Source organism: Phasianus colchicus, chromosome 2 (assembly GCF_987193195.1).
Source record: "Phasianus colchicus chromosome 2, bPhaCol1.hap1.1, whole genome shotgun sequence".
NCBI classification, from domain to species: Eukaryota; Metazoa; Chordata; class Aves; order Galliformes; family Phasianidae; genus Phasianus; species Phasianus colchicus.
The window spans coordinates 12,660,462-12,677,381 of record NC_143437.1 but is presented as its reverse complement, the minus strand read 5'-3'; the positions used below and the strand labels follow the sequence as shown (position 1 = coordinate 12,677,381).

At 36.7% G+C, this 16,920-nt stretch overlaps 1 protein-coding gene across 8 annotated transcripts in view; it reads left to right on the top strand.

Moving 5' to 3' along the window:
- Positions 1–16,920, top strand: part of SPTLC3 (serine palmitoyltransferase long chain base subunit 3) — a 293,417-nt gene that overhangs the window by 243,034 nt on the left and 33,463 nt on the right. For all 8 annotated transcript variants that reach the window (XM_090134807.1, XM_090134808.1, XM_031598140.2 and 5 more), the window contains 3 exons: positions 307–455; positions 10,338–10,462; positions 12,130–12,223. In XM_090134807.1, the coding sequence (XP_089990933.1) occupies positions 307–455; positions 10,338–10,462; positions 12,130–12,223 (368 nt within the window). The remainder of the gene's footprint in view (positions 1–306; positions 456–10,337; positions 10,463–12,129; positions 12,224–16,920) is intronic.

Sequence of the window (16,920 nt, the reverse complement as noted above, 5' to 3'; positions counted from 1 at the left end):
TGGAAGCTGCTGACAAACCATTTGACAAAATAATCTTTCTAGGTTGTACCTTATAAAAAGTCCTAGGCTTTTTTTTTTAAAAAAAAAGTCTACAGAAGTGCCATTTCACCTAATATCAGTATATTGCCATCTACAGCTTTCCTGCTCAGGATGCAGTAATTATTCAGTAAGATGTTGATATTATAAGGATTGTAAATTCCACATGGAAGTCTGATGATGGAACAAAATTTGGAAACTTTTTTGTTTGTTTTTGTTTCGAGTGCAAAGAAAGGTCACAGCATTCTTTAAAATTTGCTTTGATTATAGGTTTACAGGAAGAACCATCAAGAATGTAATCAATATGGGTTCATATAACTACCTCGGCTTCGCAGAAACAGATCCTAATGCTTTGAAAACTGTAACCAAAGAGCTACAAAGATATGGAACAGGAATCTGCAGTACTAGACAAGAAATGGGTGAGTAAACAGCTGGATGGTGACCAAAGTTTCTGTAACTACATGATTTTTCTTACGGATATCATGAAGGAACTGGATATTTTTTTAGTCATGTTTTAGTGACATTAACAGGTACTTGTTTGAGCGCCAAAAGGGATGATTTATTAATTATCACAGAAGAATATTTTTAAAATGAGAAAGTATCACTGATTTTTGGAAAAGGTAAAACAAATGGATCATAAAGTGGCCTGGAATTTTTAACTATGAAAGTAACAGGGTTATTTTTCAAAGAGACAAAGCAAGCATCAAGACTTTGATAATTGCTCTAGAGCAAACTGAATTGCATCTATCTTTGATATATGCCATCTACCACAGAAAGGGTTTCTGACTATGGAGGTGAGTTTTCCGATATTTTTTCTATCAATTTTCTAGGAATATATTGTTACGTTTTATGAGACATTAATGGGTACAGTGTATAAATTTTCATTGTAAAGAAGAGATTCAGGAAGGTTCTGTATCTTAGCATTATCTTCAGTCTGTCATTTCTGGATGTAATGGTTTTAACTTTGTGGGCTGTATACCTCATGCATCTTCAATCCTGTATTTTTATACAAAGCCTTTTACTGAACCAGTATTAAATGTGGGTATAATCATGCATTCCTAATAGTGCAGTCAGCCTGCATTTCAGAGAAAACTACTTCCACCCATAGAAATGCAGGAAGATGTCTCCTTTTGGGCTTTTTTTAATCTTTCTTGAGAGCTGTCAAAAAAATTTATACATATATATATATGCAACTTGAATTGTTTTTTCATATTTCTCAAAGCAAACATCTTCCTTCCAAATTCTTGTGGAAAATCGTATTTTTGTTTTATGTCTCATTTCCAGACAACAATAATAATAACAATAATGTGATAATAATGGAAACTTTGTAAACTACTTATCTTGTCATCATGGTTTGATTTGCCAGTAAAATATTGGCAGTGAGACCACACCAAGTGGTTTATAGATTGACCTTACTATCTTTCTATTACGTGACCCTTGTGGTGATTGCAGTGCATTGTACTGTTTAACATGAATTGCATGCTTAGAAGTTGTACCATTACTAGTCATCTAAGGAATGTTTCTCTGTCTTTTTCACTTGAATTCTAGTTTATCTGAGAATATTTTGGGTTCTTTTGAGTACTTCAAAGAGTATGCCTGGTGTTCCCTTTCTTTATCATTTGGATATGGAAGACTTTCATGACTTTTGACTTAACCTCAAAAAAAAAAAAAAGCTTATAAGATCATCAAGTCCAACCATTCACCTAACACTACAAGTCCACTGCTAAACCATGTCCTAACACTACAAGTCCACTGCTAAACCATGTCCTAACACTACAAGTCCACTGCTAATCCATGTCCCTGAGCATCAGATCCATATATCTCTTAAGTGTTTCCACTTTTCTCCATCTAAAGCCACAGTGTGTGGACTTCTAGGACTTTATCTGTACTCCTGTGCAATACTCCTGAAGTTATCTTGAAACAGCAAACAGAGCTTTTCTTTCATACTCATCTGTGAACTGTGTTCACAAACAGTTCCAGGATCTTCACTCTGACTACTTGCAGTGCAAGTATGGGCTATGAACAAGTATAACTCTAGGCAGGACAGCACCCACATTACTGAAATGTGCTTTTTCTTTACACGGGGGACATACTCGTGTATGTCCCATATCAACTCGCGGTTGATATCAAACTACGTGAAATAAATGAGATAGCTTAAACTTTTTTTTGTCTCAGCACAACTTCATCATGCATAATTTTCTGCACAGCATAAAGTCTTTCAGAGAGTGAATGTCAGAGAGCAGCTAGAATGAAAGGATTTATTAAAATAGGGAAAGAATGGTAAGACCTGGCTTAGGTCACATGGAGAAGCAGTCGTAGCATTTTCTCGTAGGCAGCTAGCAGGAGCTCTGTGCCTGAATGGCTGGTGGATAGAGAAAAGTTCCTTCACAGACCAATTCTGCAGAGTGGTTACTTCACTGACTGTGGCTCTGTTGCAGCCTGTTTGCATCTAAGTAAGAACATTATAAACAGCTGAAGGAAAATACTTCTCAGTAGGGTGGATATCCTCTGTTCTTTCTCTTTTCCCCACTTATGGCACTGTAGGTCTGTTCTGGATCACACTCTAGCAGATTTGAAAAATTGTTTGCTTTGTTTTGGTTGTTTGCTTCTTTATTGCTTTAATTATTATTTGCCATCTTCATCTTAGTAAAATAGAATAGAATGGCTTTGTTCCCAGGCAGATAACATTTCAAAGCTTTAACTGAGCCAATAACAATAACAATTAAGTGGTGTGAATTATAAATACAGTGAGCTGTAGGAGTTTGAAAGAATATGTGATGGTAAACCTGTCCTTTGGGTCTTCTGCCTAAACCATGCAGACTGTGGAGTGAATATTAAATGCTGCCATATCAGGATGTTGTTGCAGGTAGTTTGCTCTCAGAATAAGTTGATATGAAAATTTTAACATAGTTGTTTATATATTCACAAAACACTTTCATTAAAGAAATTTAGTGAAACTCAACCTTGATAAATGTAGCACAGTTGTCTCATGTTCTCGGAAAAGTAACTGAAGACGGTGTATAAACATAGCTCGGAACAGTGAGCACTGTTCATGCTTTCTATAAAATTATTATGCACGTGTCAATTGAACACAATTAAACACAGAAGCATAGGAACCTGATAACAATTGTGGCTGGTCTTTCTAGATTTGTACTTCATAAAAAATTTCAGGACTTTTCTCACCATTTTTAGTTCGCTTCTTTTTTTTAATTATAACAATAATAAATCACTTTCCTAGTATAACAGTGTCATTTAAGACACATTCCTGAGGCTTTTCTGGGACTTTCGATGTGGAAGAAAAATATTTTTCATTTTTAAGTCCAAGATAACCGTTATCCCTTAGGAGCAAGGTCTTCGGGTAATAAGTGGTAGTTCTGTGAAAGCATTAGCTTGTTGTTCAGTGGTCAAAAAGCAAATCAAATACTGGAAATGATTAGGAAGTGAACCAAAAGTTAACCATTGAATCTCAGTATGCTTCTGTATAAAGATGTGGTTTGCTGTCATCTTAAGTACTCGGCACAGTTCTGGTCAAAAGCACTCAGCAGAATTGGAATGTGTCAGAAAAGGGCAACAGGGATCATCAAAAGTCTCAAACAACTTCTGGGTAAAGAACTACTGAACTTGCTGTCTTCAGCTGTCAGAAATGTCAGGCATCTGGCTTGGAAAGAGCCAAGACGGGAAAACTCTACAAATCTTCAAAATGATGTGTGGCTTGGAAGAGTGGCCTGAGTTGGCTGTTAGTTGTCTCTTCCCCTATGAGATCTACAGGGCATTGTATAAAGTTGGAAGAAGGGTTCCAACTAAGTACAGGAGGCAGATCTTCACACGGGAGGATTGCAGAACCTTTCATGTGGTGCAGCACATCTAAAGATAGTTGATGAGCACTATTTTACTTAATTAGCTTACTATTAATTTGTGTTACTGCTAATATGACTATGGCCATTACTGTATAATCATTACCATTGGACTTGTGGACCAGCAAATCATCATCAGAAATTTGATTTGAATCAGGAATGTGCGCACATTCATGTTTTTATGAAGTTAGACATTCCTTACACTCTGTCCTTATCATAAGTAACTAATGAAGCAATGCTCATAAGCAGTATTCATAACCTGGCTGTTTTCAGTGTTTCTGATGACACTCTGATTAAGAAGAGATTAAGCAAAGAGTCTTAAGAGATCAACAAGAAAACAGCACGTTTGCTTGGAGCATGCCTTCTGACAGCAGTGGCTTGAATGAATATTTTAAAGTGATTGTTTGCAGATGGCAAAAATGCTGACATCACAGTGTGCTTAGAGGTGGAAGACTTTTCAGTTCTGAATGGTACATGTGATGGAAGCAGTCCCTGAGAGATTTTGATAGTGAAAATTTGAGCGCAAATAGGATCATTTGGGAAAGTTCAAAGCAGATGGAGATGTAGAATGAAGACTTTCTTGGTCAGAGGTGCAGGCTGGGAGGAATAATAAAAAGCATTTGTGTACCATGGTGAGAGCATTCCGAGCACAGCAAGGTTAAACTTAGCAAAACCAGAACAAAATATGCTGTATTAAATGTCTGAGGTGTCAAGTGAGGATAAAGAGAGATGTGAACTAACTCTGTCTGACAAAACTGACCATGGGTGTAATTTAAATTTAAAAACATTTGTGTTTTTTTTCATTGCAGTCTCTCTTATGAAAAACTCATTTGACTATTTAATTTGACTAGTTCATTAGACTAATTTAGATAGGAAAAAAGCAGACCTTTTTGCTTCCCACTTTAACAGGTATAAAAATTGTCTGAGACAGTTTTTGGCTGTTGGATTTATGGAAATGGAAACTACCTATTCAAGTAACTCAGAAATCCAGGGTAATTTCATGCAAGCTAACGGGGAAAAAAAAAAAAAAAAAAGAACCCTCTGTACTATTTTATTTATTTTAACCCTCTTGGCAAATTAATGAATAGGTATCTAAATAAATTTGAAATAATGTGCCTTCCTTCTATATAAATGTGAAATCTTTTTCTGCCAAGCAAATTGGTGCATTTTTATGGCTAGCATGGGAGTTGGCTGTTGCTGGATACAGGCTGACAAGCCTTTTCTCTAAGCACATTGTATCATTCTCATGTTTATAGTCAGCCTTTTCTAAGCAATGTAACATAAAATTAGCAAGGGAGAATTATACAAATATATGCAAAATTATTATTTAATGCTGTATCCCACTTTGCCAGTTGCAGAAGATAGTAACATTTGTGTTGGTTTTTGTTGTTGTTGTTGGGTTTTTTGTTTTTAATGAAATAAAGCAGATTATCATGCTCTAAACACTCCCAGACTTAGCACTGAGGTGGTGACAGGGATGCTGTATGAGAGCTAGTAATTCCAGTGCTCTATTTATCTTAGCACACCATTATTCCTTATGGAGATTACATAAATGAGTAACAGGAGCAAGCATATCATTAGTGCTATTTAAGCAACCAGGCAGGATTCCTGCCCTTTTGAAATCCTTCTCCTGTCATTATGTCTTGGACCAAAAGACAAGACGGAGCCTGCACAGAACACTTGCAGAATGATTCATTCTGGAGAGCATGGTGGGGAACTTATCTTTTAATGCCTACCTTGAACTGATTGTATAAATTTTTGTTTTTTGAGGATTTTTGTTATTTGATTATATGATTGCTAAAAAGCAAATCTGAAAATGTGCCAACAATTAAATTGCAAAAGTAACTTCATCCTCTTCATATCCTTCTGCTAGGTTTTAAGGCCTAATATGAACTTCTAGCAGCAGATTTGAGAAGATAAAAAATAGTAATTTGTCTTTCCATTCTTTTATATCAATTTGTAGCTTTAATAAGGGCAAGGGCCATTTTAAACTGTGAACAAATAACTAGATGGTTCTTGGAGAAAGTGTTAAAGTTCCTATAAGTTTCTAAATGAGAGCTTAAGGAAAGAAAATACAGTTGCATAAACAAAAACTATGTGTGTCTGTTGTGCAAACTTGGCTTTCTGATAGGAGAAAGCATACATCAGGAAGCAGTTAATGAGAGGAATTTTCCTTCTTTCTATCTTCTGCTAACATTGTTTTCCCTTTTTAGCCTAGCCTCTCACAAATAACTTATCCAACTTATGATCAAAAACCTCCAAACAACTCGACTTCTGACAGATTAAACGAGGTGTCAGAAGTAAACAGTGTAAAACATAAAAGATCTCAAGTATATACATGCTAACTTACCAATATATTCCAAATTCTCTATATACATACAGATATTTAAACACTTAAAATCATATAATCATATAACCTTTAAAGGTCATTTAGACATCTGCCCTGCAATGATCAGAAATACCTACTCAGAGCCCTGTCCAACCTGACCTTGGATGTCTTGAGGGATGGGACATCATCCACCACGTCTCTGGGCTACCTGTTCCAGTGTCTCCCAACCCTGTCTGTAAAAAAATCTTCTTCCTTATGTCCAATCTAAATCTGTCTGCTTTTAGTTTGAAATCATTTCCCCTTGTCCTGTCCCAACAGACACTGCTAAACAGTCTGTCCCCTTCTTTCTTATACCCCCCCTAAGATGCTGCATCCATGCCTTGATGTTATTAAGGCTGGGATTCAGCTGTAAATTTTAGCTGTGTAGTTTTATAAAGGGAACAAAATCAAACAAAACTAGACAATCCAAACTAAACTGGAAGTTTTGTAAAAATCCACCTACTCTTTTCTGAGAATCATTAAATAACATGGGTATGTTATTAAATCTGTGATACCTGAAGTATTTTTTTTTTCTTTGAAAGTCCTGTCAGCAGATGGCAACATTTAGAAAGCATGAACATTTCCTTTATTCAAATGCTTCCTCAAAACCCACTTGTTTAGAGGCTCTTTTGCGCACATGCAGTGTTAAATGAGGCATCTGCATGACATTACTATGTGATTCTCTCCCTCTTTTTGATCACTATGTATCGCGGTAGGAGTTTAGGCTTTGCTCCTCTTGCAGACTCAGTGGGACTGTGGTACCATCTGGATCATCCATTCTTGTAGAGTGACACGAAAAAGCAGTACAGTTTCTACATCTTTTCTTTCTTCATCCTTCTAGTAATCACTCATTTAATATTCCTTTCTAAAAGTGTGTATGTGTCTCAGTAGTATTATCTCTGACAAACATCTTAATAGAGTTGGTGACCTTAAGTTTCCAATTGGGCAGGGATCTTCAGGTGACTTATTTTGTTCCACACCCAGTTTAAAAGTACCTCTGACAAACCATCATTTACTCAGAGTGATGGTTCTTACTCACATTGGCAAGTTACATCAAGATCACCAGTTGTTGTGGAAGTCACTTTTACAAAAATCAGGTTTTTTTCTTTCAGTTGCTTGTTGTTTGTATCAGTTTACTCATCTAGCTTTGGTTTTACTTGAAGCAAACAGGTATTTTCCTTTATTCCTTTCAAAATTTAAAATTAACAATAAAAGACATTGTTGCCAATGTTTGCATTTCAATCAGTATATGTCATTAGCATGTAAGAACCTAAAAGACTTCGTTGGGCAAACAGTGTCATTACCCATTTTGTCTAAGCTGAAGGAAGTGTCAAAACTAAACTGCATGGTTTGTTGGAATTTTCAAGCTTTGTGTATCTAGTAGACTGACAAGACTCTGACAACAATGTGGCTAAGTCTATGAAAGTCTGCCACGACAAAGATTACTTCATGTTCCCTGTCCCCAGAATGCAGCTAAGGAAGGAAACTGGGTCAGCATTTGATAAGGAGGGGATTTGTTATTTACTATTCCTTTTTTTCCCACCAGCAGAAAGTGTTGTGATGTAACTGTGGTTTATACTTTGCCTACAGATTGATCCATGCTGGAGAAATCTTCTGATGAGGTTAAATAATCACAACACTCTTTAAATAAATACCCATCTTACTGTGAAGTTGAGAAAGTACAAGCTAGTGTGCTTTATCAATTCTACTCTTCCTAATACATATGGCTGTCACTAACCTCCCACTGTCAGTACTGATGTGTATCATATTGCTCCTCCGACACCTCGCCTACCACCTACCATATTGCCATTATAATTCAAGTAATAAAACCCCAGGGATGATATTGCAAATACTTGCTGTTCAGGTTTTGGTTTTGCAAAACAAATCCTTATTGATTCTAATTTTCAGGCGAGTATTTGTAAGCAATAGTGATATGCATCATCATCCACATTCACTGTTAGGATTAGTAGATAAGAAAGAATAGGTTACTTTCAGAGATCTGATTCTTCATCATCATAAAGTCATTTGAAAAGGGTCAAAAGTGTGGTATTCCTATCTAATAGATGCTTGAAGAGAATAATTTGTCATGGGTCAGGCTCTTCTTATTTGCAAAAACAGAATACCTACATTGCAATCTGAAAATACAATTTAACTAACTCCACCCCAGCAGTGTAAGATTTACTCCTGGAAGAGTCAGGGACAATGTTTTCATGTTTTAAAATCACTGCCTTGCAAAGCAAATGCTGATTTTTTTTTTCTTGTGCTTTCACAAACCTAATTCAGTCTGTCACAATATGTGGTTGGCTTCAAGCTTTCTTTTCAGACTACATCTTCTCTGTATGTGACCATAGCAGTGAAGTGACAAAATAATATCTGCAAGGAGCACTGTGGCAATTGACTAGATATCTCAGATATCAATGACTGCTGTAACCAAGCTCAAGACTGAAAACAAAAAACAAAACAAAAAAACCAACACAGAGATAACTATGGAAATATACCAAGACCTATTGGGCTTACAAGTCAAAAGAAGGAGCTTCACATATGCTATTTTGACCTGTCCAGCTGGCAGCTCAATCTGAAATACTGTTTTTGTATTTCACGGAGCTGAGCTGCTAAGTTGTATTCAGGGCTAGCATGTATCCGTGTGCATCTTGGAATCTACAAATGCAAAAAAGTAGCTGCCCTCCAAGACTTTCATGCACAGTCTACTCACATCTACTGGAGATTCAAGATATTTAGTGAATATAATGTAAAATAGTTCTATATAAAAGAACTAACAAAAGAACTACCTCACTGCAACAGCTGAGTTAGTGCTGCTGCTAAAACTGTATTGTCATTTTGATTTCTTTTTATTTTTAATGAGCTTACCTCCATGGTAAGGATAAGATCATCTTCCTGACTCAAAATCATTGTCAGGACACTCTAGCCAAACTTCTGCTTTCTTCCATTTTTTTGCCCTTTGCCTATCACCCTAAACACTGAATTCCTGTTCCAGTTAATTGTAATCCACGTTGCCTATATTATTGTGACATCAGTATGTGCAACTCAAGTAAGGCATGAGGTAAACTTTGATTTTTTTCTTCTGTTCTCTGCTTGGAGCCTTATTCATAGGGGAAATACTGTTAGAAGCCACAGCTTATTCTCTTTTCTTCCCCACAGATCATCTTGTAAGAATTCCCTCAGCCTTGGTACACAGTGCACAGCGAGGAAAACAAAAACTAGAGAGTTGGCAAATAGAGATGATTTATTACTGTTCAAAGTTATTTGTCATCTCTTAACACTACTCTTTTGTTTATCCTCTTTTGTGTTTTGTTGTTCTCCTTTGTGACTTAGTGAACAAAGATATTGCTTTTGTTGCTCATCTGGAGCACCTTATTTGTTTGGAGACTCCTGATAGTAATATTAGACAAATTACTTCCAGTAAGGAAGGCTCTTAGTGTAGCCTTGGCACTTAAGTTTGGCTGATGCGGGGGAGGAAAGAACATAGTTAACAGTAGTGGAGCTTAGCTTAACTTCTATTATCCATAGTCTAACAGGATGGAGAAAGCTTTCATTTGTCAGTCCATAAAATATTATAATTAAGGATTTTGTACTCATACATACAGACATTCAGGAGAAAAACTGAAGAACTTTGTTGTTGTCATCTTCTGCTTTCTCATTCAGAAAGAACTAAAAAGTGCCTAACATGTTTGTCCTACACATAAAAAGGTCATCTCGTTCCTTACCAGGGTAGTACTAGCAAAGGCAGAAGCAAGAAATGACTCTTCAGGATAATCTACATCAAAAGTTGTTGCTATGGGAAACAGAAACTTAGTTTTTCCTATTTTAACAGCAACAGTATTTGCTAGCATTAGTTATAGCTGATTTGCATCCTTCCTTTTTCTTGTTTTATCCCACACATACAGGATACTAGATAGAAATGGAAAAACTTCAATAGAACTAAAAAAAAAAAAAAAAAGACAAAAAAAAAAGCAATTTGGCTTAATGACAGATTGCCTGACTTGTGCTTTCGAATGTTTTATGTCCTTAGAATTAAAATTTTCACAGTCTAATAAGATTGCCTGTGTTTGTTTCTGCAGGGACCCTAGACAAGCATGTAGAACTAGAGAATCTTGTGGCCAAGTTCCTAGGTGTGGAAGATGCTATGGTGTTCGGCATGGGATTTGCAACAAATTCAATGAATATTCCAGCACTTGTTGGAAAGGTGAGTACTTCCTGATGAAACACACAGAACTATTGTTTGTTAGTTGTTTTAACAACTGTTGCAGTATTCTGAGCATGTATTAAATGGAAAGGCTCAGTTGAAGGAAAAAGCTTGATATCAGAAAGGCAAAACAGCTTTCAGCATTTCTGATGAATGGATCTTTGGCCAGCCCTTGCAAAGAAGGCTGGCAGCAAATGCAAGTCTAAAGATGAGGCCGTGTGACAAAAGTTTGGTTCTTGTTTGATTCTGAAGGAATCTCATCTCTAATTTGGAGTACCATTGGAGTACTATGATGCAAAGACATGAAAATATATAATCCCATTCATCACGAGCTCCAACTTGTTCATATACCAGGATGTTAGCTAGGAAAATTGTTCTCTCCAATTCAGGCAAATGCGAAACATTATTTCCCCTTTGATGGAGGTGGAATGAATTCACCACATGGTGTATGTTCAAGATGCTTCTAAATAACCTGGCTAGAGGTGAAGTAATTTCCTCACTATTGAGAAAGAATCCAGCTTTTACAAGCGATTTCTAACTTAAATGTATGCAATGATTGGGCTGGAGTAAATGTTCAGCCACTGAGGATATGAACTTCAATCTACTATGGTGCTGGAAAAATAGTCCAGAAATGTCCAAAGAAACAGTTAAAAACTAATAGAGATAAATTTATGAAATTGCAGACATGCACAGCAGCATAAAATAATTTTCTCTCACTTAGCTCTAAAATGTTTATCCCTTAGTTAGCTGGCCTCATGTGGAGACGCAGGCCTTTGTTAGAGGTGGGATATTTAGGTACAAATGACATGAAGTTATTACTGTATTGTGTAGAATATAACTACTTAGTATATTCTAATATTACATATTGTTATAAGGTGTTATGTATTGCAGATATTGTGTAGTTGTCCTATATTTGGGAGATTTATTCCTAAATTTTCCTTATAATTAAATCTATATTATCTTGTCACGATGCACATATCTAACTCTTACTGTTATATCAGTCTTTAAGCAGAATTGTGTGGATACCTCCAGTCCTAGGCACAGTCCATTTTTCCTAATAATATTTATTTAGCTAATACTGTGTCATCCTTGTACTGGATAGTGAAATGTCACAACGTAATATATACAATAGAAGACAGAGCTAAATTAGGGCTCCAGCTTGAATTCAACTGTGAATCTTGGCTCTTGTTGATATAGCACACAAAATTGTTTTTCCTCCATTTTTTAAATTCTATAAAGAAAGTTTTCAACTGAGTTTATCAGTGAAACATATACTGCAGATGAATTGTATATGAATTTACCAGAGAAAGAGTAAGATTGTGCCTAGTGCTTGGCTCTACTTGAATCTTAATGGCAGCCTCAATCCATCCTGATCTTATTTCAATTATCAAACTGCAGATTTTAGTTCAGTTTCAGTATCAGTCCTCCTTATGTTAATCTCATGCACTTCCTGAGAATCTCTGAGAATCTGAAGTTTGTTTCTGCCTGTCTTTGCAGTAGTTCCTTCAGAAATTCCAATTCACGTGTAACATTAATTGATGCATTGCTGTATTTATGTATGTATTTATGTATATATAGACATAACTGTATGTTGAAACACTCACACACACACAGTTGCAAACAGCCTCCCACTTCATGCAAATGCTTACTGTACTCCTTCTCCACAGGGTTGCCTCATTCTAAGTGATGAATTGAACCACACTTCTCTCGTTCTTGGTGCAAGGCTTTCAGGTGCTACTATTAGAATCTTCAAACATAATAGTGAGTATTGAAGTTGGAAATGTTTTGAGATGTGAACATGTCTGTCTCTAAGGCAGGAGTGTTCCCTTTTAGTGCATGCTTTTTTTTTTTAATTCCCAGATCAAGTTTTTATCCAGGCACAAGGATTAACTGTTCAACACTGACTGATCTCAGATGGGGGAGAAATTGGCAGTATGAGATTGTATTTGCTGTTGTGCAAGGTCTGGATTATCAGGTTGGACCTTCATTTTTGAAGGTGTTCAGAGAAGGGCAACAAAGCTGTGAGGGTCTGTTGCACAAGCCTTGTAAGGAGCAGCTGAGAGAGCTGGGATTGTTCAGAGTGCAGAAGAGGAGGCTCAGGAGTGACCTTATCGCTTTCTACAAATGCCTGAGGGGAGGTTGTAGTGAGGTAGGGGTCAGCCTCTTCTCCCATGTAACTAGTAGTGCAAGGAGAGGGAAGGGCCTCAAGTTGCGCCAGGGAAGATGCAGGTTGGACATTAGGAGATATTTCTCCAAAAGAGTGGTCAAGCACTGGAATGGGCTGCCCAGGGAGGTGGTGGAGTCACCAACCCTGGAGATGTTCAAGAAACATTTAGATGTTGTACTGAGAGACATGATTTGAAATCTCAAGACTTAACCTCCTTGCTGTCTCTTTGACATGCTGAATGTGTGCTGCTGAAAAGGTTTTGTTATTGTCACCATAGCAAAACAGTACAAATATACTTAGAAAAATATAATCTATATTTCCTGCCTCTGTTTCTAGCGGAGTTACATTAACATGGTGTACCTTTGAAACTGTCTCTCCAAATTCCCAGGTGGGGAAATACCAAAATGCAGATGATTACATTAAGATAACCATCCCACATAATCTTTGAGGTATGATTTTAGTATAGAAATCATACTAATGCCAAACATTAACTTTGCAATCATATAATTATCTTTTAAAATACTCATGCTTTTTAACTTTTATTTAGTTAATGATGCTGTGGTCTCAGTCAGGGACATTGTGATTGGCTTTGATGACAAGAGTTTGTTCTTTTCCTTTATTCTACTTTGCAAATTTCCTTTTTATCACCACAGCAGCCACCAGGCAGTGATTGCAACAGAGATTAAGAAGTTAGAGAATGGTGGGGAATGAAAAAAAGAGCTCTGACTACCTTTATTAATAACTAATACAGTCCCTTCTATTATTGTGTTGTGTTCAGCCCTGAGGTGAGCAAAAATGAATTATGTATATGCTGTAACAGGCCTAAGGATCTCTTGAAATGAAAGACATGCTATAATTATAATATAAGATGGTGTTGCAATTAATATCTATTCATAATTTGGACAAGAAGTATTTTCTGAAGATCATGTAAGAGTTAATGATCATGTGAACCAGAATGTTTATACAGAAGTAATTATTCATAGATTAGACAGTAAGATGCCCCAACTTGGCCCACTTCCATGTAGATACTCTAGGCATGGCTGCTGTACTAGCCTGCTCCCAACTAGAATCCCCTGCACTTTGTGAAAGAGAACCAGAATATCCTTCGGATCATTTTGTCCACGTTTTTAAGCAGAAGTCAAATCATACAATCCATTTCAGGTACAGCTGTCACCTGCCATCATCAGCAAAGAGGAAATTTTAATAGCTTTTAAAATCATGTGCAGAAATACATTTATGTGCCTTTTGCTTTGGAGAAAAGAGGATGTGTATTGGGGAATGATTGCAATGGAAATGATAATTGAGCAAGACTGTCTTTGTAGGATGCTCAGTTTCACCTGAAATGAAGTACACAGCATTGCTCTCTCTGGATCCATCCAAGAGTAGTATAATACAAGTATAGGAAATGAATTAAGGGGACACATAACCTAAACTTCTAGCTTGTGTTTGGGGGGTTCTTTTCAGTTAGGCAAGTGCTTATTTGTTTTGTTAGATCAGTTGTGTTTCTTATCCTCCCAGACAATTCTTCTCACCTCTGTCTATATGCAGGTGCCCAAAATGTCAGTCTGTGTTAGTACTGTCACAGCTGTGCTTACAAACAAGGGAATTAAGCCATTATGCATATCATATTACTTGATGTGAAAGAAAGGTTCCTTTGCACCTTAAGTTAACACTTAAAGAACATTAAGAAATGTTAATTTCAGCATCAGGTAGTCAAATGTTTTGCCTTTTTGAGATCATTCTGTTCACTGTCATAGAAAAATTCAATATCCTCTACCTCCCCCCTTTCCATGGAGTGGGAACTTATGTGTGTCATTTCACATAGAGAAATCAATGATCATTTAAAGAGTTTGACTCTTGGCATCACCTGGACAATATTAGTGTGCCAAAGGCTTTGCTAGGGCTCTTTGTTGAGAGGCTGGAACAATTATCCTGCAAAGTGCGGAAGAGTAAATCTGAATCCCATTCCGAAAAGGATTAGGGCTTAATGTGCATTTCATTCTCACTCCTAAATGCAGAGCCAGGTTTGTCCACTGCCATGAGTTGGCTCATCTCCTTTGAAGCTGTGTTAAGTCACACTAATACTGTTAGACCTAGGATTGCCCTACACTAAAGAAAACGAAAGGGATTCCAGGCAGTAGCACCACTGTTGTGATACATGCCTTCTATGTAGGAGGGTCGAAGTATAATTTCAAATCAGGCAGCAGATTATGAAATTACCTTTTTGCTATTAGATTCCATCTTGGGGAAGCAGACTCTTTACACATTCCTTGTTGCTTACATCAGCCTCTTTTTAAACGGCCTAGAACATACATAATTTGGCTTTGACTTCCTTGGTTATGTATGTATAGAAAAGGCACTGGAAGAAGAGTGAGGTGTGAATGTTTCGTGCAGTTACAATAAATGATTATCAAAATGAGGAATAATTATGTAACAATTTAGCAAAGCGATAGCGTATTTTCTGAAGCAGCTACTTCTTGAATATAGTACAAATGAAAGCTGTGTGCCAGTAACTTCCCTTTCTATGGTGTTTTCTTGACACTGTAAATCTCTCCACTCTGTTTTCCAACCTATTACAGAAAAATTATTTTCAAAAACATAATAGGAAACTGTGTTCTATGAAAAAAAAAAATCATGATCTAAATATTTTACAGAAAAGACTAAAATCTGCTATTTATAGCTGTTACTTATGTACATTCATCTTCCGAAAGTTATTACATAGCTATATCCATAAGAGTGAAAATCATTTTATTTCAAAGTGTATAATCTGCAATACTGGATCTCTTTGTCATTATGCAAAAGTAAATAATTACACTTATTAGTTAGCAAAGAAGAAATCTCTATATATTATGTTAATTATGTGTAATATTCTTACAAAAGTTAATTAGATTCTATTTCAGTCAGTGGGTGGCTTTCCTAAGCATTGCAATTTTCAGCCAAAAAATTCTGAGTAGTTTTTCAAGAGCTGATAGAATTGTTAAACATTTATGCTTCTCCTAAGCATAAATCTTAAGTCTTAAAAAAACCCTCCTTTTTTGACAAAACCATTGCACTGTGAAAGTGTATGAGAAGGCTTTCAAACCTTAAAGTGAATAATAGAGCAAAAAATGAGATGCGGATCTGTAAATCCATTTTTGTTTGGATATAAGAATGTGCCCTGCATCCTTACTGTGGATGATCAATCCCTTCCTTGTAAACAGGCAGGCATATACAGGCTTGGGTTGAGATAAATACACAGGCATATACTTACATGCCATCTAGGTGAGAGAAATTTAGGAGAATACTTGATTCCTGTCACCAAAAACACCTGGCCTACGTTTCCTTCCTGTGGCTCTCACTAGCAATGTTGCTAGTCTTTGTTCTGCCAGGGTCCCAGGAATATGCTCTGAAGAGTGGGGTTAGGGTTTATGGTTATTACTGTTTATTATTACTGTTATTGCTACTTATTAAAAGGATCAAAATTAAGAGCCTTGTGTTACTTGCTCATACAGCTCATCCTGATTTGCACCAGGCTCTTTCACTGGAGGTATGGTGAAACATAACCTTCCAAGAATGAGCATAGCCTGTAGTCACTGCTGTTGCTGAGGCACATGTGAACATACCCAGCCTAGTCAAACCTTAGCAGCAGGTGACAGCAGGATAGCACAACCCTCAAGAAGAGCACAGCAGTCAGGTGAGGCCAGCTGGTGAATCACAGCTCATCTGTTTTCTGAAGACAGTCATTGTAATGTCTGAGACCTCCCATTCACGACATTCACACAGCAAGAAGGGAAGCTTTGGTCTTCTAAAATTTATCCCCTACATCACCCAGCCTTTTCCCAGCCTCACTCAATGACACTTAGATTGTGTTGCCAGTGAAAACAAATTGAGGTACAGAAGTGATCTTTCAGTTACCTGCCACATCACTAAGATGCTCATTGCTTAAAAATAAATACTCATTTATCCATTTTCTTTATCTTTCTGTTTATTCTCAACATATTCTTCTGCAGAGCCCTTCTGGCAGCAGAAATAATTCTCTTTTAGGATAATATTTCTTAACCTAATAGTAGGAACTTTAAGCCTGACTAGATGTAAGTTGGAATTGATGAGGTTAATAGTTTGCATTATGGGGTGCCTTTCCAGACGTAGAATGACCAAGAATAATTTTATCTGGCCTGATATCAAAACCCTAAATAAGAGCATAGACCTGAGCACTCTTAAATTTACGCAGTAGTGTTTTTAATGGGCTGAAATTGTTCCCACTTGCCCATAAAGTATCTGCCTTCCATCTCCCCTGCTGTGATGTGGGCAC